The sequence below is a fragment of the Podarcis tiliguerta genome, assembly GCF_965153285.1.
Source record: "Podarcis tiliguerta genome assembly, chromosome: 2".
Classification (NCBI taxonomy): domain Eukaryota; kingdom Metazoa; phylum Chordata; class Lepidosauria; order Squamata; family Lacertidae; genus Podarcis; species Podarcis tiliguerta.
In genome coordinates this window covers 23,936,250-23,961,336 of record NC_139535.1, presented here as the reverse complement: position 1 = coordinate 23,961,336, position 25,087 = coordinate 23,936,250, and the positions used below count along the sequence as shown (strand labels likewise).

The 25,087-nt window shown below is 43.1% G+C and overlaps 1 protein-coding gene across 13 annotated transcripts in view; it reads left to right on the top strand.

Moving 5' to 3' along the window:
* Window positions 1–25,087, top strand: part of CADPS (calcium dependent secretion activator) — a 342,990-nt gene that overhangs the window by 60,482 nt on the left and 257,421 nt on the right. For all 13 annotated transcript variants that reach the window (XM_083424654.1, XM_083424653.1, XM_083424660.1 and 10 more), the window contains exons 2-3: window positions 9,165–9,278; window positions 18,593–18,925. In XM_083424654.1, coding sequence (XP_083280780.1) covers window positions 9,165–9,278; window positions 18,593–18,925 — 447 coding nt within the window. The remainder of the gene's footprint in view (window positions 1–9,164; window positions 9,279–18,592; window positions 18,926–25,087) is intronic.

The window sequence follows — 25,087 nt, the reverse complement described above, 5'->3', positions numbered from 1 at the left end:
CCACCTACAGGTATAGGGCAGACACACAAAAATGGCACATGATAATTAATATTTTTATTATTTGTATCCTGCCCATCTCACTGGGTTGCCCCAGCCACTGTAGGTGGCTTCCAACAAATATAAAAGCATAATAAGACATTTAAAACTTCCCTATACAGAACAGCCTTCAGATGTCTTTTAAAAGTTGTATAGTTATTTATCTCCTTGACATCTGATGGGAGAGCATTCCATATGGTGGGTGCCACTACCGAGAAGGCCCTCTGCCTGCTTCCCTGTACCTTTACTTCTCAAAGTGAGGGAACCACCAGAAGGCCTTCGGAGTTGTATCTCAGTGTCCAGGCTGGACACTCCATCTGAAGAGGAAGCAGAGAACATAATGCTGGAGGTTGCAAGGGCAATGGCATCTCTAGTTTGGGCTTGGGGCCTTCAGCTGCCAGTCATAGACAATGGAGAGTGGAATGTGAGGCTTTCAAAAACATCTCCCAAGTCTATTAAGCAATCACGTAAGACTCACACAGTATGCAGGCTCTAGCAGGACAAGATTGAGCATAAGTGAGAGCCAAGATTGTGGTGACAGCAATCCCTGGACACTGACAACTGTCCAATCCCACCCACTGCTGGCACAACCCTGAGACCATTTTCAAGAGGTCTTTCTTTCTGCATGAGAAAAGTAGATAATTCTAGGCTAGCTCTGACCTTCTTGAGAAATGCCAGCCCATAGCCCTGCAACCAACAGACTGATGTAATGAATGGAAGAGAAAAAATGTTGAAATAGTGATATTGAATATTTATTTCACAGGCTATTAGGATTTCTAGAACTCATGTCTGGCATTTCCATTATAGAACTTTTGTTTAGAAAATATCAGTGCTAGGCCACCTACAAAAATGAGATAAGGAAAGTATTTGTGAGTAGATTTTCATTTGTATGAGTAACTCCTAATTCCACACTTAGGCTTCCATGCTGAAAATGGTTATAAGGGAGTAAACACCACTGAATGTGTTCAGATTTACTTCTGAGTAAAAACATACTGGATTGTGCTGTGAAGATCAATCATTCAATTTTAGTTGAATATAGAGATGCACTAGAGTTCAATAAGAATTAGCTACTGACTTTTGCTGATGGCACATTTGTGGACAAATCAAATATCCCCATCCTCAAAATGAATTGTTCACACGCACACACCCCATAAATCCATTAGTTTCTTTATAGAATTGCATTTGCAGTTGCGCATAGGAAGACAAATTGAGCACGCCAAGGCCTGCTTTCCCTCAAAACACAGGTTGTAGCTGCCAGCAAAAGAAGTTCAAAGCTCTGAGTGTCCTCTCTGGTAATGGACGTGAAATTTGTCTAGAAGGGAAAAACTTGAGTAGATCAAAACAAGTTGCCAAGCAGCTCTCATAAAGACTCATTGACACTTGCCAAGTTGAAATAGAAAGACGCAAATACTGGGAGATACTGAGAAATCGTGGGGAGGGATATCTGATAATCCTTTCTTCCTGACACAGTTAGTTCATGATGTATTGCCAGCACTTCAGTGCTGCTACTATTCTGAGACACAGAGTTCAAGTAGTTGGTGTTACCGTCTTATCCTTGGCTGTTGAAAGAGGCCCTGATCTTGAAAAGGGCTTATCATATGCTGACAACACCAAACTGTAAATCTTCTAAAGGAGCTATGTCACACTAAAGTCATCCAAGGAAGGCTACCTAGTAGGACTGCCGACTTTTTCTCTCTCTCCGTGCAAGACTCGGGTGAATTTAACATTGGTATGAAAAGCAGATTCTCCTCAGGCAAAACTTTCCTCAACTCCATGGCAAGGAAAAGTCCTGGTTTTCCACTTCATACACAGATCATTAAAACATAGGAGCCCTGCTTAAAGAGGGGCAGATTGCTTCCTTCTTCTCCAGTGCTTCCTGGTCTCCGTTATCTCAGTTTAGCATGTTGTCCACTGGTTTTACCACTATGACATTGTCATTTCTCTACGTGAAGCTATCAGGTCAGGGCTGAGGAAGCTGTGGCCCTCCACATATTGTTGGACTCCAACTCCCATCAAACAACATGGCCAGTGGTTGGGGGATGACAGGGGTTGTAGTCCAACAACATCTGGAAGGTCATAGCTTTCCCAATCCTGTATTAGGTGAAGAAAGACCCTGGGGGTCAAGGGCCATGGAGGACATGAAACAAAAGGAGCTGGAAATTTAAATGCAAATAGGGCATGACTATGTGTCAACCCTCCTCCCCATGTGATTAGAATTGCGCGAAGAGCAGGAATGCATTTGTTGGCCCCATGTTACTGTAGATTGGTTCCATTGCCCTCCATATTTTGAAGGGTTAATTTCTGTTCTACTTGTATGTTGTTTTAGTCGTTTAGTCGTGTCCGACTCTTTGTGACCCCATGGACCAGAGCACGCCAGGCACTCCTGTCTTCCACTGCCTCCCGTAGTTTGGTCAAACTCATGCTGGTAGCTTCGAGAACACTATCCAACCATCTTGTCCTCTGTCGTCCCCTTCTCCTCGTGCCCTCCATCTTTCCCAACATCAGGGTCTTTTCCAGGGAGTCTTCTCTTCTCATGAGGTGGCCAAAGTATTGGAGTCTCAGTTCTACTTATATAGGCTCCCTTTATTGATTTAGAATCCCAATGGCACATCTGGAGAAGGTTCCCCACTGCAGAAGCCACCCATCCAGTGTGTAGTGGGGTGAAAGAGTCAAGCGACAGGAATTGGATGGAAGTGGTGTGGCCCCATTCCCCACTCACCCACCGAGTTTAGACTATGTAGAGGGATGTGTGTCCACTGAAGAAATGGAGACTTACTTCCCCAGAGATTTTATTCAATTGGGAATATAACCCGAACTTGCCTTGCATCTTAGGCAGCAGGCTATAACTCCCCCCCCCTTCTCCCCTTGTTAGAATTTCATTTGTTGGTTTGAGGTAAAATCTATACATCGATCAAGCAGTCCTTGCAAAGAGGCATGCACACACTCAACAACAAATAATAGATTATTGGAAGGGCAGCTGCATACACAGCTAGACAACAAGTGGTAATTATTTTTATGATTCATTAAGGTTATCGACTGACGTAAAGAGGAGAATGGATGCGCTTGTTATACACTTATGAAGAAATTGGGTGTCAGTTTGATCTTTAGCAGCTGAGATTATCTTAGGCTCCTTAAGTAATTATGGAGCTGTGGTGATCATGGTGATTGTTTCTAATCACTGATGTGCATGCATTCTCTACTCCCATGGAAAGTTTAGTCACTGGTGCCTTTTTCTTGCTTTCCCTACTGCGTGTGCAGCCTGCTGCTTTCTACACACACTTTTTGCTCTCCATCCAAACAAGCAAGAGGCAATATCAGAGTTCACAGAGTTCATAGTCAAGCCAGGCAAAAACACTTGGGGTGCAAAGCAAGGTCAGTGAGAGGCAGGGATGTAAGAAGGCAGCAATTTCAATTCTGACTTGTGTTTGTCACAACCTGCGCGGTTTCTGTTCTGCTGCACTTCAGTTGTCACCAAATAGTATGTTAGGTGATTTATGTAACTATTTATGTTACATTCATTTCAATGTCAAGAAAACGTTGCAAAAAAGTATCATTTGCAGACTTAGAACAACAAGAACAATAAGAACAAATGCCAATTGTATTTACTTGACTAATTTATTTTCCTGATCCTTGATGCACATGCAAACTGCAGGAATTTCCACTTCCTTCTCCATTTCCTCCAAAATCTTTAGTGAGAACTGTGGCATGATAGACAGACCTGGAGGGCTGCATTTAGTCTCTGGGCCTATTGTTCCCAACTCCTGCATTAGGTTGTTGAACTTTGCTTTGTACTCTTCAGTGGCCATCTGGCCACCTACAGACCAATGACTCTTTTAACATATATTATCCAAAGATTTATAAAAAGAGCTTCCTGCATTGCTGGTTTTTGTTTGTTTTTTGAAAACAAACAAAAGTTCCGCTTTTTCTGCTGTGCTAAATTTGTTCCTGCCAAAATTGATATTTTATTTTGATTGAACCAAATTAAACTGAATATAGTGAGTTGCCCATGAAAGAAAAGTATCCTGATGATGGTGTTTGCTTTCATAACTTGTAGCCACCATTTGGTAATGCTGTTAGGGTGTCATAACACAAAAATAAATAAATAAAAATCCATATAAAATTGCATATACAAAAAAAAAAAAAAAAAGAACAACAGCATAAACTCGGCAGAGTGGTTGAACCATCATTCACCAGTTAGGAGCACCAGGAACTGCCCCTATCCTGACTCAAACCTTTGCTCCATCTAACTCAATGTTTTCTTCACTGAGAGGAAGCCACTCTCCCTGGTTTCAGGCAGGAGTCTCTCCCAACTCTTCCTGGAGATACTGAGGGATTGAACCCAGGACTTTCTACATACACAAGAGATGCTCTGCCACTGAGCTATGGTTCTTCCCACAAAGTGCTGGAATGTCTGGAAAAATGAAAATGCCTTTAAGTAGGCACCGGGATGACAGTTTTAGCACTAGGCAAGCTTCCCTGGAGATGATGTTCCATGTGTGGCATCCACAAATGAGCAGGTCCTCTGTCCAGTCACCATCACTCACCTAAGTACAGGTATGGAGGGGGGAATCTGGAGGAGACACTCAGATGGTGAGCATAAAGTACAGGTTGGTTCATATGGTGGAAGGCTTTATAGGTAAGCACCAGCACTTTGAATTGTCCCCAGAGCAGAGCAGTAGCCGGTGTTGCTGTTTCTAATTGACCATTCTAATTGACTCTGACATTTATTGTACACCCACCAATCAATCACCTTTGGCTTGGAACACATAACTTGTGTCCAGGCTTTCTCTTCGGATATAAAGGCTACCATGAAAAGAGATGCTTGTTAACTTGCCCTACTTATTCCTGAATTTGCTGCTTCTGCAAAGTAATAAAATATTTACACCACCCTCAGCATGAAACTGTGTACCTATTAGTTCGGTCTTCACTGCTTATTAAGTACCCAGTAGAAATCAGTAAACAATGGGGATCAGTTATTGTCACCATTAGCCTGCCTGAAATCATACACGTGCCACAAATTCTAGGCAATTCTAGGCAAAGACTGGTAATGTAGTCAGAGACTGTTTAAGCCATTCAGACTTATTGTTGTTCCAGTTAAATGACTAAAGCTCAAAGGGCTGCTTTTCTCAATTTTGTGAATGTGGGAGTGGAAGCAGGTTTTGGATATGTGTGTAGATCGAAATATACTCTTGCCACCCCCCCCCAAAGGTGTGTGGTCTGTTTACATTATGGAATGCATGCGCCTTTAGATCTGAGCATTCCCAATGTTTGAAACTGAAATGTGATCATTTGCCCCAAAATTTGTACATTTGCTGCATTTATGTTCTGCTGAAAGGGCTTGGGATAAGGAATAATGGGAATTTCTTCTCTCTCCATGAGCAATAAAAGTCTTTGCGAGTTGCTGGTCCATGCCTCTTAAAACATTGAACTCTACTTTGTTTGTTCATTTAAATGTTCAGCCCACCCATCCTATGGCTCATTCTTGCTTGTTTGCTTTGCAAAAGAGGCTGGATTCTGCAAGTGGAATCTGTTGTTCCAAATATGAACATTATTCTGCCTGCATTATTCAACCTGGAATTAGTTTTATTGACACATAATTTAATTACTACATATGCATTCCTGGTGGCAAAATAGTGCAGCTTATAAGAACCAATAAAATGCAAATGCAATATTATACTGTTAAATCTACAATTGTGATTTTTCATGTCTTTGCTGGCATATTTTTTGTGATCAGTAACTCTACTGAACTTGTACAGTGCCACATGGGCACCACTGAATGCTAGACTTGACCCAGAGTCCTGTAAAAAGAACTGCAGAGAGAGGACATTGATGTATAGCATTGATTTCATCCACATTTTTTCAGCAATGGAGGTATTCCATTGCCTTGCTTTGATGCAATTTGTAAACACATTATTGAAGGTAACTAAGTGAGAAATGTGCTGCCATGGGCCTTTCAAAATCTGAGTTGAATATACTTTGCAGGAGTGATGATCTCAGAGAACAAGTTTATGTATATACCCTCATAGTCAGCTGTTGTGCAGCAACGTACCCAGATGCAAATCGAATTGAAGCTTAGAGAAGATATTTATAACGCTGGATCCTTAAATTTAGAGCATATGACTGTAACACAATCTCAGTTTGCTTTTATTGTGTGCACAGTCTGATTCCTTATAACTTTGGAAAGTGGGTGTATTTGAAGGTGCTAGATTCTGCCCTCAACAATTTTATTGCCAAATTCACTCGTGCTCTGTTCGCGGGCTTCCCTTTGACATCTGGTTGACCACTGTGAGAACAGGTAGCTGGACTAGACGGGCCACTGGCTTGATCCAGCACATTCTTCTTAAATTCTTGTACAAGTTGATGTAAGGAGAGAGCTAATTCTATGGTTCTTTCCTACCTGACCATCAATTGACCAGGAGTAGCAACATGGGCAAGTGATTCCCACGTGGCTGGTTGTGTTTGTACTGGAGTGAGTTTCAAAAGGGTGCAGAAGGTGTAATAACCTACGTGCCCTTTAGCTGTAGTAGAGCTAAAGTGTGGTGAGAGTGGTTAAGAGCCAGTGTGGTGTAGTGGTTAAGAGCGGTAGTCACGTAATCTGGGTAACCGGGTTCGCGTCTCCGCTCCTCCACATGCAGCTGCTGGGTGACCTTGGGCCAGTCACAGTCTCTCAGCCCCACTCACCTCACAGAGTGTTTGTTGTGGGGGAGGAAGGGAAAGGAGAATGTTAGCCGCTTTGAGACTCCTTAAAGGGAGTGAAAGGCGGGATATCAAATCCAAACTCTTCTTCTCTTCTTCTTCTTCTTCTAGTAAAAAAATTGTTAGGCATGGCATAAAATCCATCAAGTGCATGTACTAGAAACAACCTTATTCTCTATATCCAGGTGGACCATAGTAAAAATGTAATATTTGTCCCATGAGCTGATCAACCACATGCCTGAACTTCAGAGCTGACCTGTAGGCTGTACTGCTCATCTAGGAATCTTTGGTCCCATTCACACATGCTTTTGGCGGCGGCGGAGCCACTTTTCCATGTTGCAATTCCAATGCAGTTATCTGGCAGGAAAGACCCATGCAAATGACTTCACCCATGCCAGGCATCTAGCTGTTTTAAGAATAGCAGGAGTTGTGTGGCTGATGATGTGAACCCTGAAAGATTTGCCTTACGGGCCATCAGATGGGAGGTCAGAACCTGATCCCTGCCCAGTCAGAACCTGATCCATAGAGCAATGCTGGCAGGTTCACAGTATGGGTGGAATCTACACACATAATTTTTTTATTTAAAAAAATGCTGTGAAAATACTCTTTTAAAAACGTTTTGAAAAATGCATTGGATTTTGCATAGCTCACTGTTGCCATCTAGTGTCACATTTGTACATTGCACTTCACAACACATTTAAAACGTTTTATTTGCAGCTGTATAGCTGAGTCGATGGTCAGAATAGTTATTTAGGCACAGCTAAGGGAATCCATCTGAGAATGGGAGCAGAAGAAAGGACCTCTTAACTGACACTAGGCTACATAAAAGCAGAAACAGATAAAAGACATCTGCAGGGCTAAAGGAACACATGAGTGCACAACTTTGGCAAAGGTGTAACCCTTGCCCAGAATATTTTTCTGTAGGCAGTAGGATCACAATTACCCAATCAGAGGAACTGTGATTGAAAGCATTCAAACATGGGCACACACATGGTGAAAATCACGAAATGTGTGTTTGATTTCCTTTTCTCTCTTTTTACCCATATGATTGAATGCAAATATATACCCTTGTTTATGTAGACTTGTAACAGACAGGGAGCTGTTGCCAGTCAGCTGTTACTGCAGCACTGCAAAAGCTAAATGGAATATTAAAGCAATTTAATTTCCTCTTAGGAATTGACTTCTGCTCTCAGCAGTCATGGTTGCTGTTGAAACAGGGGGTGGGGGAGATCAATAAGCACCTGCTGTTCTGCAATCTATAAAATAATCACATTAAGGTTTACTAGAGACACATACAGGATGCAAGGGTGCATTGCTGGTTTACTCCAGTACAGCTAAAATTGTATATTCGTTCAGTAAACAAACAATGCTACAGATTGTAAAATTCCAAGCTTTGTTTCTCATAGTGCATGAGCAAAAAGTCTCCAGAAATGTCAGCCAATATCATTCATTTTCAAAACAATTTAACCAAACTCCTATTAAAATGGAGCCACAAAGAAAAAAAAATTGTTGTCATTGGGAAATGTTGAGTCCCCCCCCCCCTAAAAAATATGGTTGTTCTGGAACATAAAACTGCACAGGGATGTTTTAAATAAAATGATACAAATTAAAATGTTGTTTGCATGCCAATTTATAACAAAGCACAGAGCATTTCCAGGCATAACAGCATATATATTGCATTGTGTTTTGTAGTTTTACATTTTTAAGCTCCGCCGTGGTTCCTGTACATTTCCTCACTCTCTGTCTCCCCACACAACACCTCCCTGTCATCTTGCCATCACCTTAAGACAAACATAAGGGCATAAATAGAGGCCTGTGGGATCAAGATAAGTGTGGATCAGGTGGCTTTGACTCAATCAACTTTCTTCCCCGTCCATATCCCTCTCTCATGATATTAGTATCCATTGCCATCCAATGAAGGGGAAGATGGAAAGATTCATACAAGAGAAAGTTCTTTTTCACACAGCTCATAGTTCAGCTATATAATTCTTTCCCACAATATGTAGCGATGGCCACCAACTTGGGTGGATTTAAAAGAAGGTTGGTCAACTTCATCAGATGATAAGACTATAAACGACTAGTCATCACAATGGCTATGTTATTCCTCCATTGTTGGAGAAGGCTGAATTTCCCATGTTCGGTGGGGTAGGACTTCACAGCCATTCATAGTCTCTTCATATTTTCCTAATGGTTAGGGGAAGCAGTACAAATTACACAGTACAATAGACACATATGTGGTTTATTTGCATACTTTTCCATATAACAGAATTCAGTTTGTCTCCTTTTATAAATAACAATAATAATAATAATAATAATAATAATAATAATAATAATAATAATAATTGATGATGTGTTTAAGCTACTCTACCTCTTTGCTGATCTTAATGACATTTCTATATAAATAACATTTTGCATTTTAATTGGTTTTTCAGATAAGTAAACAGCAGCTCCAAACCGTCAAGGATCGCTTCCAAGCCTTCCTCAATGGAGAAACTCAGATTGTAGCAGATGAAGCTTTCATGAATGCCGTCCAGAGCTATTATGAGGTAAGAACACTATAGAGTGGCAATTCCAGTTCTCAGGTTCTAAAAGGGCAGAAGCTGTCCCCATGTGCACAGAATGGACCAATCCGAGGCTGGGATGGTAGAATCTGTCCATTTCCATTTCATTCAGGTTTTTTCCATTCCTAAATTTAGGTTGCCATTCTTTCACATTGGTTTGCTGTGTGTGTAGCCGCCTCCCCACTACGTCACCCTCCAACCCACAGAGTGCACTATTTCCACAATGCGATTAACATTGTGAGAAGGGACAAACAACTCAATAGGGCTTCTCGCCATGTGACCTGCTCTCTCAGGAACTACAAGTCCCAGAGTTCTTTCTTCCTGCTTGTATTTCTTTTGCACATGTGGGAAGAGCAGTTAGGGTGGGGCAGCAGGTGAGCAACAGGACGAAGGAACAGGCACCATCATAATTGGTACACATACAGTACGTCCCAGAGACAGAAGGAGCCTGTGCTGCTGCCATGATATAGGCCCGGGGACACAGATGTGAAGATAGGTCTCTGGCCTCCAGAGTGTATAGAACAACTTAATCTCCAGCAACAGGAATTATTCATAGTTGCACACACGTAAAGAGACAGAATTTGTTGAAACGTTTTCCAATAAATGTTAATCCAATATTAAAACTAAAACAACTTTGTGTTTTTAATCCCACTTTGAAGCAGACAGTTGACTCGTCCAACATTCCCAACCTGGTACCTACCAGATGTTTTGGAGTGGAGCCCCCATCACTCATTCTGGATGGGGCTGATGCAAGAAGTAGTCCAAAACCTCTTGTGGGCACTGGGTTGGAGACGGCAAGCTGTGGGTCCAAACATGTCCCTAAACTATATATTTCCACGAATTGTTTTCTACAAGTACTAGGCAACTTTGTCCGGCTCTGTAAATGCCATCACCTTTCACCATGCTCAAAGCAGATTCCAGGCTTTATGCCTCGGTTTGTTAGTAAACTGTACCCTGTTCTTTTGTCATGTCACCCTGAGATCCCAAACCAAATCGGGGTTCGTTGTGACAGTGGGCCACCAGGAACCAAAGTGAGTCTCAACTGTCCCATTACTTTCAATGGGAGTTTGTAGCAACTAATAGAAGGCGGATTGGGCCTGTTGTCTTCCATGAAATTATTGCAGTTTGTGTAAAAAGCACGATTACAATTTCTGCAGCTCAGGTAGCATAAATCATTACAGCATGGATGTGTTGTTGTTTAGTCGTTTAGTCATGTCCGACTCTTCATGACCCCATGGACCAGAGCACTCCAGGCACTCCTGTCTTCCACTGCCTCCCGCAGTTTGGTCAAACTCATGTTGGTAGCTTCGAGAACACTGTCCAACCATCTCATCCTCTGTCGTCCCCTTCTCCTTGTGCCCTCCATCTTTCCCAACATCAGGGTCTTTTCCAGGGAGTCTTCTCTTCTCATGAGGTGGCCAAAGTATTGGAGCCTCAGCTTCAGGATCCGTCCTTCCAGTGAGCACTCAGATTTCCTTAAGAATGGAGAGGTTTGATCTTCTTGCAGTCCATGGGACTCTCAAGAGTCTCTTCCAGCACCATAATTCAAAAGCATCAATTCTTCGGCGATCAGCCTTCTTTATGGTCCAGCTCTCACTTCCATACATCACTACTGGGAAAACCATGGACAGCATGAATGTAGGGAACAGGTAACCAGGGATATGAGGCCTCTGCCTGAGATGCGGCTGCCAGTCAGATGGAGCAGGAGTCGAACTGGGTACAACCTGTTCCTAACAACTGCAGCTGTTCAGAGGTAGCCAAACTGCTGTCCGTGAGTTCTATTGAGGTCAAATCGAGAAAAGGTCATGGAACCCATACTTGGCCCTGAACTGGGTTTATTTTTGTCTAACAGTGGAGACTCAAGCTGTTTTGACCAGGGCTTTCAGTGGGCTGACCCAGAGAATGAATTTGGAGGATTGTGGCATATTATAGCGCACAGAAATATTAAGACCTGGCCTAGGGCCTGCGCTTTTCGCAACATGGTGCTGAAGCGGTCTATTGATTTTTTCTATTATTAAAAAGGCGAAGCGCCAGTTAATTGGGTCCTTCTAAGAGGCCTAGCCTAAGGACACTGGTTTTGACAATTCTGGCATGGCAGGAAAGAGGTTTATTAAGTGGTCTGCTTCAAAACCGAGCAATTTTCAGATGGTCCATGAAAGAAAGAAAAACGTTTGAGAACCTCTGCAGTAGCATGTTTCTTTTTTCCTAACTTTAAGAAAGAAGAGTTTAGATGGCTTTAAAATGGGATTTGACAAACTCACATAGGATATGTTTTTAACAACTATTGCTGTTGATGATGATGATGACGATAATTTATTACTTATACCCCACCCATCTGACTGGGTTGCCTCAGCCACTCTGGACGGCTTCCAACAGAATATAAAAAAACATAACAAAACATCGAAAACTTCCCAATACAACAATGCCTATATGGAATCATTTTAGTCAGAAGCAGTGTGTCTCTGTGTTCTATTTCTACATTCCAAGGCAGTGTAGATCTATGTACTGTTTCTATGTTCAGAGGTAATGTAGCTCTGAAAATCAATTGCTGAGGGGCAACAGTTGGGAAGGGTTAATGCCTTTAGGCCATTCTTTTAAGCTTCCAAGAGGCATCTGATTAGCTCCTGTGGGAAACGAGATGCGGGACAAGGTGGGCCTTTGGTCTGATTCAGCAGAACACTTCTTACTCACCTAACTCTTTATGACAATTTGTGTGTGTGTGTGTGTGTGTGTGTGTGTGCACGCCTAAAGGCTCAAGTCATCACACCACTTATTTTGGAATAGCTTTCAGTGGGCTGACCCAGAGAATTAATTTGGAGGATTGTGGCATATTATAGTGCACAGAAATATTAACTAACAATATATCTGAGTAAGTTTACATTGCCTCAGGGGCTTTTTTTGGGGGGGGGTGTTTTCTAAGCAACAAACAAGTGGGAAGGTTATAAAAAGACTAATGTGGAACTGAGGGAGTACTTATCCTACAGTATTCAGTCATTAGATTATTTTGTGTCATTTTTCTCATTCCAGAGGTCATAAATTTCAATTAGGGAGTGCTATTTTCCAATTATATAATATCTTTGTTAAAAGAATCAATATTTTGGCAGTTAATTAGGTTTTTTAGAAATAAGTCTTCTGCGTACTAATTAATCTCTGCGACCGATCATCACGGCATCTATAACTGTTTACAAGTTGTCAGATAGCTCACTTGACATCTCTATATACTTGTTGAGTTCAGTTCGCATGAATGAATAATAATCAGGGAAGGAAAACACCATATTTTGGGTATACAACATCCATATGCATTAACATTTGCTTTCATATTTTACATGCAAGCTTCCTTTACGTGTCAGGGGGCCAACTTTGCAGATTCATGTTTTCCTAACTAGAATTTCTACATACACAGGAAACCAAATGCTAGAGTTAGCAAGTATCTGCTGCTGTAAAACCACTTAGGAACATAGGAAGTTGGACCATTGTGGAATTGGACCATTGAACCATCTGGACCAGTATTTGTTTATTTAGAAAAGTTATAGACTGCTAGCAATAAAAGGAAGGTACATTAAATGGAGTCATATCACTGGTCCATCTAACTCTGTCTTATCTGCACTGACTGGCAGTAGCTCTCCAAGACATCGCCTCCATTGCATGCTAAAGGCACCTGGTCCTTCCTGCATGTGGTGATGGTTGTTTTCTTCAAGCAGTAACCAGCACAACCAACTGGTACCCTTAACATGATTTGATTCTTGCATATTCCTGCCGCTGGTGATGGTGGGGTTTTTTTTGCATGTGTGCCTCCTTGCTCATGAAGAGCAGGCTGTATCAAGATGCTCCTTCAAATCAGAAGTGCCTGATAGCAAAGTCACTCCCAAACCACTTCCATCTCCTTCTCCAGGAAATATGAAAGATGCCATCTTGCTCAGAGTGTCAGGAGGGGACTTGAAACATTCTTCTGCTTCAAGTTTGCAAGGCTAGAGTGAGAATCCTCACGCTTCCTTTCTTCCTTTTGTACTCATGCAGTCTGTTATCCTTTTTTATGGAAGTGTCTCTTCCTCCAAGACACGTGGAGAGCATTATAAGCTTTTAGTGCTTTTCCAAGCTCGAGATACTCAATGCATTAAACTGCTGTGTCCTCGGGTCATCTTTCAGTCCCTTAATTATTGAACATTTGCAGGTACACCCCTCTGCCGGCCTAGCTTCTTCACAGTGTACTGCATTCATTCCATCCTTGACGCCATTAAGAAAGCAATGCTTTACGCCTTCCAGGCTGCCAGCAGCCCTCCCTGTTCTGTCAAATTGAGAGAAATGCCTTCTTGTTTCTGATGGGGCGCCATTACCGCCTTGACCCATTTTCCCTTTTCTTTCTTTTAGTCGAAATAAGATCATCTCACGGGCACCCTGCTTTGCCTCTCTTCTTCTCCTATGCATCTGCTTTGTTTTAGATTCGCTGATCTAAATGGAAGGGCATCTCAGTTGTAAAAAGCTCTGAAAACTGAGTAAACTGTGAGACAGAGTAGAATTGGGCCATAATGGCTGTGTCCTGCCTCTCCTATGCTTTTGAATGCTGAGAATCACAAGTGGGGAGAACACTGTTGCCCATAGGTCCTACTTGTGGGTTTTCCATGGACATCTGGTTTGCCATTGTGAGAACAGGATGTTCTTATGTTTTTGTCCATGCTTGTTGTGGAAGCACAAGTTATCTTCAATACTTTTTGAGAGTCCCCCCACTGCTGCAAGTGGCTAGAAGTGCCAGAATTAGCTCTGGCTCCCTTTGCAGGAGAGAGCACTGGAGACGTTTTCCTTCTTTTCAAGAGTCTCAGCAGAGCAAGCGGGGAATGCTTCAGGCTTGTGAGGGACACCAGGCAGAGCCAGGAACAAAATGGTAGCTTTGGGGGAGAGCCCAATGCAAAATGGTGACTCAAAGGGGTGGGTGCAAGCATACTGAAATGAGCTGCATATCCAATTACAAGCGCATCTGAGTTACTACAGATCCTGGATTCTTTCACCAAATTCTAAAACTGGCCCCTGGAGCTGCTGAAGTGGGCCAGTGGAGCTGTGCAATAATAATATATAATAATAATTTATTATTTATACCCTGCCCATCTGGCTGGGTTTCCCCAGCCACACTGGGCAGCTTCCAACAGAATATTAAAATACAATAGTCTATCAAACAATAAAAGCTTCCCTAAACAGGGCTGCCTTCAGATGTCTTCTAAAAGTCTGGTAGTTGTTCTTCTCTTTGACATCTGGTGGGAGGGCGTTCCACAGGGCGGGGGCCACTACCGAGAAGGCCCTCTGCCTGGTTCCCTGCAAGGCAGCCAAATGATGCTCATGTTTCACAAGTGAACACATGTGCTAATAGAAAAACCAACAGTCTAACCTTGCATTTAACAAGTCATCTGCTGGTAACCATAGGAGTCCAGGCCGGTGAATGAGGAGGCTGGCCGAGGAGGGACGGATCTCTCCATTCCTCCTTTGCCCATTGGCTTGGTTCCCATTCCTCATCATTCTGTTTGATAAGAGGATTTTTGTTGGGTTGAAATCATACGCGGCAGACGAGTAGTGGTGTCATGTGGGAGGCATCTCCTCGACCAAGTCTCGGAGAGTCCCTTTTATTGTATATTACCCCAATTGCTGCATATGTGCTTGGTGCTGATTGGTTACACGTGGGATGCATATAAGCATTACAATATTACATACACATACGAGGGGTTACATGAAGACATTACACATCACTAGATAGGGAGAGTACAGGAACATAGCAATCTATGATTGATAGGATGGTACTCAGAGATTATATAGAGTTCACTTAACATTCTTCTAGTCTGCGGTGATAAACAGGGGATGTATATAGTTAGATAGGAAGGTCATGACATCACTTAGAGACTCCACGCTATCCGTGCCAGGGTTGTTTGGAAGGCAATGTGCAGAAATACCACCTACGCAGGATCTCTAAGAATTCAACAGGAAGGCAACACAGGAAAGGAATACAGGAAGGCCATATTCTAGTAATACAGGAAAGGAATACTCTACAGGTTTTTATTCCTATATTGTAACTAGCCTGCTAAGAGGCTACTATCCTGAATAACAGAGGGATTCCTCTCTATTAGCCTCTTAGCAGGCTAGTAAAACAAAAACAAAACCAACGCCCTCCAGACTACTAATCCTTTTGGACTTTTTTGAAGACTGGCTGGTGGTCCTTCATGGTGAGCTTTCAGGAGTTCCAGCCCTTCCACTTCATCTCCACCCCCCTGGGGTGTCCTGCCTTCAGAGAAAGGATATGTGTCATGTTTTATTCCCTGTGTGGACGATTCTATCTTCGAGGTGGACATTTCTCTTTCATCTGTTTTTTTCATACCTTTGCCAGAAAGAGGTCACTGTTGACAGGTGGCTCCTAGGGAAAGAAAAAATGTCATCTTTCCCTGTTCTTCCCCAGAGCGGCTGTCACAGTGTCAAATGGCTTTCATCCCCTGCGTCTGACCTCTGCTTTGTACTCCATCTGTCTGCATAGAGTGATGAAAAGAGACCCTCAGAATAGCGTGAGGCACAGATTGCTTTTCTTACACTCGACTCTACATAGCAACAAGGTTTGATCTGCGGCCGGTTCTCAAATAGCATCCTGTCACTCACTGGCATCTCCTTCTCCTTTAATTAAAGTGTGGCCACAATGCTCCTAGCAGGCCACAATGTATTGGAAAGTTGTTATGTGAGAAGGTGAGAGGTGGATTTTCTCATCCCGGTTTGTCTGATAATGGCGTTAGGTCAATTGCTTAGGTAATATGTTCTCCTTACAAGACATTCTGTTGTTTCTGTCAAGCTACAAGGCATGAGGACACAGAATAATTTCGTTTATTGAAATGGCCTAGTTCCTGAAATTGTTTGGGTAACCAGGAGTTCAGAAAAACAGGACCCCAGAAAGGAAAAGGAAAAAAATATTAAGGAGTGGGGGTCATGTTCTAGAATGATAGAATTGTACAAGTGGGAAGGGATCCCAAGGACCATCTAGTCCAACCTTCTACAATACAGGAATCACAACTAATACAGGAATTCCAGCCTCTGACCATCTGTCAGGGATTCTTTAGTTGTGATTCCTTCATTGCAGGAATTAAGCAGGTGACGTAATATTAATCCATGGCGGTATAACAGCCAATTCACTTTCATGTCTTGCAGACTATTGGCAAGGCTGGCAAAAAGGGGAAACTCTGAAAAAGTCCCATAAAAATGAACAGAAATGCAGCATTAATGTTGGTGGATTGCATCATAATGCTTTCCAAAAGGTGAAAGAAAATTGCAGTAGAAGAATAAAGAATTGATCCCAAGCACCTAACCAGAGCAGTCAAACCTGGAGATGGTGATGATAGTAATAATAATAATAATAATAATAATTATACCCCACCCATCTGGCTGGGTTTCCCCAGCCACTCTGGGCAGCTCCCAACAGAGTACATATTTGGTACCTAATCACAGAACCCAAGAGCTATGACATTCTGAATCTTACGCGGTAGTTTAAGACCCGAAATAAGAAAGAACATGTTTACGTTGAGCCGAAACATGAATTCCATAAGAAACTACATTGTTATAAAACCAGAAGTGGTTTTCTGGCTGGGCAAAACCACTACCCTAGCATGTGAGTCGCCATGGTTTCCTGGTAGGGGAAGGGACATGACAGCGGGTAGTTTGGTGTGGTGGAAACACATCGTCGGAGTCAAACTGTCACTTCTGCCAGAGTGTTTGCACCATGCTTTCCTCCTAAGCACCTTGCCCCTGTTCCACTCCCTTCTGGTAAGGGACATCAACCCACCTGCTCAGAAGTAGCATAGTGACTGAGGAGCCACTTCCATATAAAACTAGTTTATGTTTTAAGCAGAAACGACTTGTTTCCAGCATGTTTGTTGTCCAGTGTAAGACCTTTTGATTCCCTGTATAAGAAATGTGAAGTAAAACTAATCTGAAAATAAATGAATAAAGAAGAAGAAGAGTTTGGATTTGATATCCCGCTTTATCACTACCCTAGGGAATCTCAAAGCGGCTAACAATCTCCTTCCCCTTCCCCTTCCTCCCCCACAACAAACACTCTGTGAGGTGAGTGAGGCTGAGAGACTTCAAAGAAGTGTGACTAGCCCAAGGTCACCCAGCAGCTGCATGTGGAGGAGCGGGGAAGCGAACCCGGTTCACCAGATTACGAGTCTGCATCTCTTAACCACTACACTCTTAACCACTGAAAAAGCTCCTGAAACTTCAGGTTTTCCATAATGTATCCACATTCTAGTGCCTTGTCCTTCCTGTCCAATTTTGGTGGCAGATGTCCACACAGAATAAATTAAGTCAAAGGCACACAAAGCATGTGCTTTTCCAATGAGGACACTGAGGGAGGGACAAAGGCTCAATATGATGGTCAGCATCACCTGCTTTACAGGTTTAATGTCCCAGGTTCAATCCCTGGCATCTCCAGTTACAAGAGTTCAGGTAGCAGGTGATGATAAGATTCCTGCCCGAGACCCAGAAGAGCTGCTTCACATTCCTAAAAATGTCTACTCAGAAGAAAGTCCTACTTCCAGATAAGTGCGGTTTAGATTGCTGCCTGACAATATTGGGTAGTTCAATGGTCTGACTTTTTTGCTGAATGAACATGGGTACATGGGCCAGTCTCCCAGCACAGGCACATACAGCAAAATGAATGGATGGATGGATGTGCAGTTTATAAGTGACAAGATATGTGATTTACACACTTTCCCCTACACTGAAAGACTTTCGTTGTCAGGCATTTGTCATGTTTGAATTGCCCCTGAGAGAGAGAGAGAATAGCAGAGCCTGAATCTGATTATGTAGTGACTTTTATCAAAATCTGTGTTCAGCTTAAAATGTCATTCCATTTCCTGATGGTTGCTTACATGGCTGCCAAAGTTCTCGTTGGGAAGAAAAATATGTCCTTTTTTCTTGTTTCTTTTTTTGAAAAAAAGAAAAGGTTTGCAAAGTATAGATGCTGTGTACTCAGTGCTATTTTTCTAGGGAAAAGAGGTGCCGGAACTCACAGTGAACACCTCCCTTGTTCTTTTATAATGGCAATGGTGCCCACCTGAAAAAAAGTCATGGCTTACTATTCCAGTTCATTGGGTCTAGCTTTAAACACAGGGTGGAATGCTATATTCCTTGACTACTGTCTAGTGCGTACTGTCCCGTGCATAAGCCGCTAGACAGTATTTCCTAATGTGATTTGCTTCCAGTCATTTCACAGCCAGCATGCTCTGAAACAGCCAGGAGGGGAATCGAGATTTCATTTTATTCCATTGTTTTACTTGCAGGTGTTTCTGAAAAGTGACCGTGTTGCCAGAATGGTTCAGAGTGGTGGTTTCTCGGCCAACGACTCTCGGGAAGTCTTCAAGAAACATATTGAAAAGAGGGTCCGAAGTCTCCCCGAGATCGATGGCCTCAGCAAGGAGACTGTTCTGAGTTCCTGGATGGCAAAATTCGATGCGATCTATCGCGGTGAAGAGGATCCTCGCAAAGCACAAGCCAGGATGACCGCGAGTGCTGCTTCGGAGCTGATTCTCAGCAAGGAACAACTGTATGAGATGTTCCAGAACATCTTGGGTATCAAGAAATTTGAACACCAGCTTCTGTACAATGCGTGTCAGGTAAGACTCCCTGTTTTCCAGGAGAATACCAGCTGTTTGTATATGAGTGTACCCGTGTGGATTTCTACTCTTACTATGGCACTGGCCTGTACATTGGTTAATTTTCAGGAGAATAACAAGGAAGTCTTTCAACAGTGATGATTCATGGGTGCTTCCCACAGGCTTTATTTTGCATGTATTCTTGTGGGAGGATATTGAGTGTGACAACTTACATGCCGTCTCATCAGCATTGCTACTAAACTCTGACTCCGCAGCTGGCTTGTACGCTATCTGTTCACTCTTGTCTAGCTGCCTAAGAGATGGGATGTGCTCCGCTGTGCTGTACATCAAGAGGATGGTGCTGTTAGAGGAAGGGCTTTCAGGAATAGCTGTTTGCAGAACTAATTTTGTATAACATCAGCAGTGCGTACAGAGGTGACAGCCTCTGGCCAGAGGGCTTTGACAGCCTCTGTTGAGCAGCAAGCCAGGCACAGGGCCAGGCACCGGGGTCTGACAATGAGTAGTGGTGATCAGGCAGAGGACAGTCAGATGGGAAAGGAGGAGCCGGGGAGGTGAAGCTGGGGTGGAATTTGATCATCAGTCACCCAGCATGCAGCTCTTCATGGCGGACTCAGAAAAGGAGAGTGAAGCCACTTTGTGATGAACCGAGAGGAGAAAGCTGTGCTTGCCATGGGGAGCTCACATTGCAAAGAACACAGAAATGTCAATATAAGAAGGAAGCAAAAGGACGGCAGATCTTCCTCCTACCTCCCTGCATGTTGACAGTTTTGTTGAAAATGAATTGTGGCATTGAGTCTCTCCTTCTGCGCCCCTGTCCCTATTTCAGTGAAATTTGCATTAAGCCTTTTTATTAGTATGCTTTCTGGTTGGAATCTCTTGTTCTGCAAATACCCACTTTCTGGCTGATCTCTACGGGTGTGTTTTTGTGGTAGCATTTTTCCAGTGGGCTGTTGGTAGAGCTATTGCGGTGGGTGCAGGCATCTCCCACTGGCATTTGGTGCCAAAACTCAACTGTGAATATTTCAGGACTAAATGGTGATGGAAGGGGCAGTGCGTGGGCAAATATTATCTTTTTTTAGTGAAGTGCAGAACCCTTCATCTGCCCTTCTTCTCTATAGTCTCTTAATCTCTGCAAGGGAGTAGCCACAGTATTTCTCCACATGAAAAGTATTTAAATTAAAATAGAACTGAGGAGGCTTGCATAAGTGAAAGAATTAGATGAGAGCCTGCATGGTATGGGTACTTAGAGCATTGGACCTGGGTTCAAATGTCTCCTCAGCTATGAAGCTTACTGGGCCAGTCGTTATCTCTGAGCCCAACTTGCCTCCCAGGTTGTTGTGAAAATAAAATGGGGAGCGGCCATCTTGATCCTGGAGAATGTAACAAAATAAATAAAGCTGAAGCTACCATGAGAGTTGCAGCAAGTGTAAAAGATACATGTGAGCAAAATTTGTGCCACATAGACTAGGAGTCCCCAAGTTGCAGGCTGTTAGCTTGCAGTGGTCTGCAGTGTATTTGTGTAAAAAAATAAGTTTAGAAATCATATATCATCTAACATAGTGCATTTAAATTGCTTCAACAGGTGGAAAAAACATTAAGTGATCTGGCAAGATCTTCAGCAATTTTAAAATGGGACAAAATAAGTTTGGGAACAGGTTGTTGTTATTGTTTAGTCGTGTCTGACTCTTCGTGACCCCATGGACCAGAGCACGCCAGGCACTCCTGTCTTCCACTGCCTCCCACAGTTTGGTCAAACTCATGCTCAGCCTTTCAGAGGTTATTGGACTGCAATTCCTACCACTTTTGAACATTGACCATGTTGGCTGGGAATGATAGGAGTTGGTCTAAAACATATGGAGGGCACCAGGTTGAGAATGGCTATTTTAAGGATGTTTGTGGGGGAGGAGGGCAGGAAGAGTGAAGAGAACCTGATAGGTTAGCCATTGACTCTCCTAGTTCCCTTCCATCAAGTTCATGCAATGTCATGATTGATATACTAAGGCATACTCTTCAGCCTCTGTCCCCAGATGTTGTTGAACTATGGCTATATCATCCCTGACCATTGGCTAAGCTGTCTGGGGATGATGGGTTTTATAGTCCCACAACACCTCAGGAGACAAGGCTGAAGAACTAAAGGAGAATGATATGATTCTGATATATCACTTTTTAGCCTAATATTCATTGACTGTTCCTTTTTATATGAGCATGCTTACAGATTTCCCTTCTTCTTCTTTTTGTCCTCCAAATTCACAGCAGTGCATCTCTTTTTTTAGAGCAAATTCAGTCATTTGGTACTTTCCTTTTCAGATTTACATATTCATTCCCAGGAGATGAGGATTATATTTGTTTCATGAATAGATTAATTTCCTCGCTTTTTTTCATCTCCCTCCTCCTCAAAGTCAAAAAAGAGAGAAATATTCCACAGTTCAAAAGAACACAGTGGGCATTGCTGTTCTGATTAATAACCCTGCTGCCCAGCCAAGGAGAGAATAAAGGAGAGAATTAGGGAAATGAAGAGGCAGAAGGATAACTTCAAAGGGATTGCTAATTCTGGGTTTACTCCATCACAGCTGCAGTCTCCTGCCTGGGAGCTGGGCTTGCACACCATTCTGTCTCCTGCCCTACATCTTTTTTAAAAAAAATTGCCCACACCTCAGGCTGTGCTGGCTGCTTGCATTATCATGTGACAACTGGAGACAGATCACATAGTAAGAACAAAAATGTGAAATATTGGTGCTGGGAGCAAAAGGATCCTGAGTCTCTGTGGATAAGGATAGACGAGCAATGCGATAACTAGGTTACAGCAGCATGGGGAGGTCTACATGTCCTTGAAGATCCCATTAATGCTAGCCACCATAGTCTCTCTCCTGCCAGTCGGACACAATTACTGTGTCGCTTCCAGATGGGCATACCATTTAAGAATCATGGAACTGTAGTAGGGAAGGGGGCCCACCCCCCTGCAATGTAGCAATCTCAGCTGAAGCATCCATGACAGATGGCCATACAACCTCTACTATAAACATTCTGTTAGAGTCGTCAGAATGTGGTGGACTCTCATTCACTGGAGGTTTTTAAAGAGAGATTCGATGGCCATTTGCCAGGGATTCTTTAGTTGTGATTCCTGCATTGTAGGGGGTTAGACTAGATGTCCCTTTGGTACCTGTAATGGTTCTAGGGGTTGCTTGTGCGTAAGCCGGTGCAAACACCTGGCTGGGTTGCCTGAATGAACCTTTTCTGTCCGGACAGCCACTCACCCGTGGCTGTCTCAATCTCTGGCAGAATCCGTCAGTGGGCGTTTCTTAAACTTCTTCCAGCAAAGAAGCTCTTTGATGCCTAGTCTCCTCCTACTCTCTCTGCGCGAAAGCCTTCTGCGCAAGGAGGGCGTAGGCAGCGAAGGACCCCTACTCTCCCCGCTGGTCCCCGGCAATGAGTCATGGGATCGCCTTGCCGCTTCCCCCATCTGCCCCCCTTCTCCACTGGGGCTACGCTGATTCTCTTCCCCAGAAGATGGGCTGCCTCTCCCAATCCCCGGACGCTCTCTGGAATCCCTCTGGATCTTGCTCTCTCCCTCCGGCACTGATGGCAGTGCCCTGATAGTACCATTCCAACTCTAAAATTCTGTGATTCTGATATAGTTCAGTGGTACAGCATATGCGTACATTCATGCATGCAGAAAGCGTCAGGTCCAAACCTTGGCATATCCAGTTAGTAGGTGAGGTCTTTTATAGAATCCCTAAAAGAAAAACTGGGGGGGGGGGGTGTAAGAAAAGGTTATTTTATACCTTTTTTTCAGTTCATTGTATATCATTTCCCAAAACTCTTTTACTACCTTACATGTCCACCTCATATGATAAAAGGTGCCTTCTTTTTCCTTACATTTCCAGCATATATTTGACCCTGTTTTGTACATTTTAGCTAATTTGCTATGAGTTAAATACCAACAATACAACCTTTTCATATAATTTTCTTTCAATGAATAACATGCTGTGAACTTCAAATCCCAGTTCCCTAGCTTCTCCCATGCTGTAAGTTGTCTATTATATCCAAAATCCTTCACCCAGTGTATCATAACTGGTGTGTGTGTATATATAGTTGTACCTTGGAAGTCAAACGGAATCCGGTCCAGAAGTCTGTTAGACTTCCAAATCATTTGGAAACCAATGCACGGGTTCTGATTGGCTGCAGGAAGCTCCTGCAGCCAATCAAAAGCTGCAGAAGCCCCGTCGGACATTCGGCTTCTAAAAATAGTTCGTAAACCTGAACAGTCACTTCCAGGTTTGCAGTGTTCAGGAGCCAAAACATTCAAGAACTAAGGTGTTCGAAAACCAAGGTAGGACTGTATATATTGAATGTAGTATTATGAAACATGAACTATGCTTCATGGATTGGGTGGTGATGTTCTGAAGTATGTATCCATTCTTAGTCATGCTCAGACATTAAGCCTGAACACAAGCCAGGGGAAGGGGTGCAGAATATGCACCTGCCACAATGTACCCACACAAACTGGTCCATCCATCTCCACTCTCAGCCTTCCTGCATTGAGCAGAAGGGTCTGAAGATGGCCTCTAAGTGCATTCAGCTGAACACAGGAGCCTCAAATTATTATTATTATTATTATTATTATTATTATTATTATTATTTATACCCCGCCCATCTGGCTATATGGCTTCATATAGCAGTTTGTTGTCATGAATGATCCAACCCCCAGGGAAGGTTTGCAGCCAGATCCCAGTGAAGGTTTCCAACCAGCTGAAGAAAGCAGCCAGGAACAGAGAGGGTTATCTGCCAGGGAGGATGAGCATCAGCAAGTGTCAACTCCCCCGCTCCTTAGAATGCCGGTCGATAAGGGAACGGCTACGAGCAGGCTGCAAGCCAGCTAAAGCTCTTGGGAGTTTCAAACAGGAGCAAACAGAGAAGGAAGTAGTGTGTCAGAAAGGGAAGAGGGGGGAGCTGATCCAATCCCTTCTCAGAGTCGGCTAAGGAGAGGGCTGTTGGACTGGAAACAAAGCAAGCATCGCAAGGCACTAGTAGTTCTCTATCTTCTGTAGAATCCGGAAGGAGTCTTCAGAAGGGTCATCTTGATTGATGATGTCAGAGGCTGTGTTAGAGCCGTCTGGAGCTCTTTTTGTTTTGACAATAAATCATCCTTTTTAATTAACTATGCTTACTGTGTGATCTCTGACATTTGTTGACAGAAAACAAACTATAATGAGTCTGCTGAGCTAGGTTCAGACTTTCAAACAAACTATAGTTAGGCCAGGCAAACTATGATTTAGCATTATGTGTGAAGCACTGAAAGCAGCCAGGTCTGCTTGGTGAACCACTGCTAGGAAGTATTCCAAGCAATTGTATTTGAAGCCAGCAACACGGCAGTGCTGGTTAGTGCGAAGGCAGCCTCCAGTGGGAATATGCACAACTTGAATTAACTATTGTGGGAAATCTTGGCTGAGCTAAAGGGGCTGGAGAGGAGCAAAACAGCTATGATCTCCTTTCCCATGAGCCCATAGGCCCATGAGCTCTAAGACGTCGTTTGGCTTAGCATGACATGCAAACACGGCCATTATCAAGTTGATATGTATGTAGAAGTACAATTCCAAAGAGGTGGAGAGGAAGCCCCAGATTGGGGGTAGGTGGGGGATAGAGATTGCATCAAAAACTGTATGACAATTGGTCTCTAAGATGGAGTCTTATACCAGCAGAAAACACTGCTCCATTGATGCCATTCCTCTGTTCAGCTCTCTTTCAAATCTTTGCTTCCTGCCTTCTGTAAAGGCCACGCTTTAAAATCCCTTTTACGAAACAACATTTGCTCCATGGGTCTCTTATTGTCAGAAAGGACTGGGGGAAGCTCATTAGGTAACCTGCCTGGCAAGACTCTCCCTGTGGGCTGAGTTCACCCATGCGCCGAGTGTAAAATCTCCGCAGCTGGTTTTAATGCTTGGGTGATGCAGTGCCTGGCTTTATTTATGTTCTTTTATTGCTCATTAAACCAGCAAACCTACAATTAATTAGGGATTTGTTAGAAGTACGTATTTCAGTGAGAACGCAAACACTTAACACAAGGATTACTTTGCTATTTTTAATATGTGTATGATAAGGATGATAATTAACAGAGATTCTCTAGGGGGAGAGCATCTTATATAAGCCATCTCTTTGGAAGAA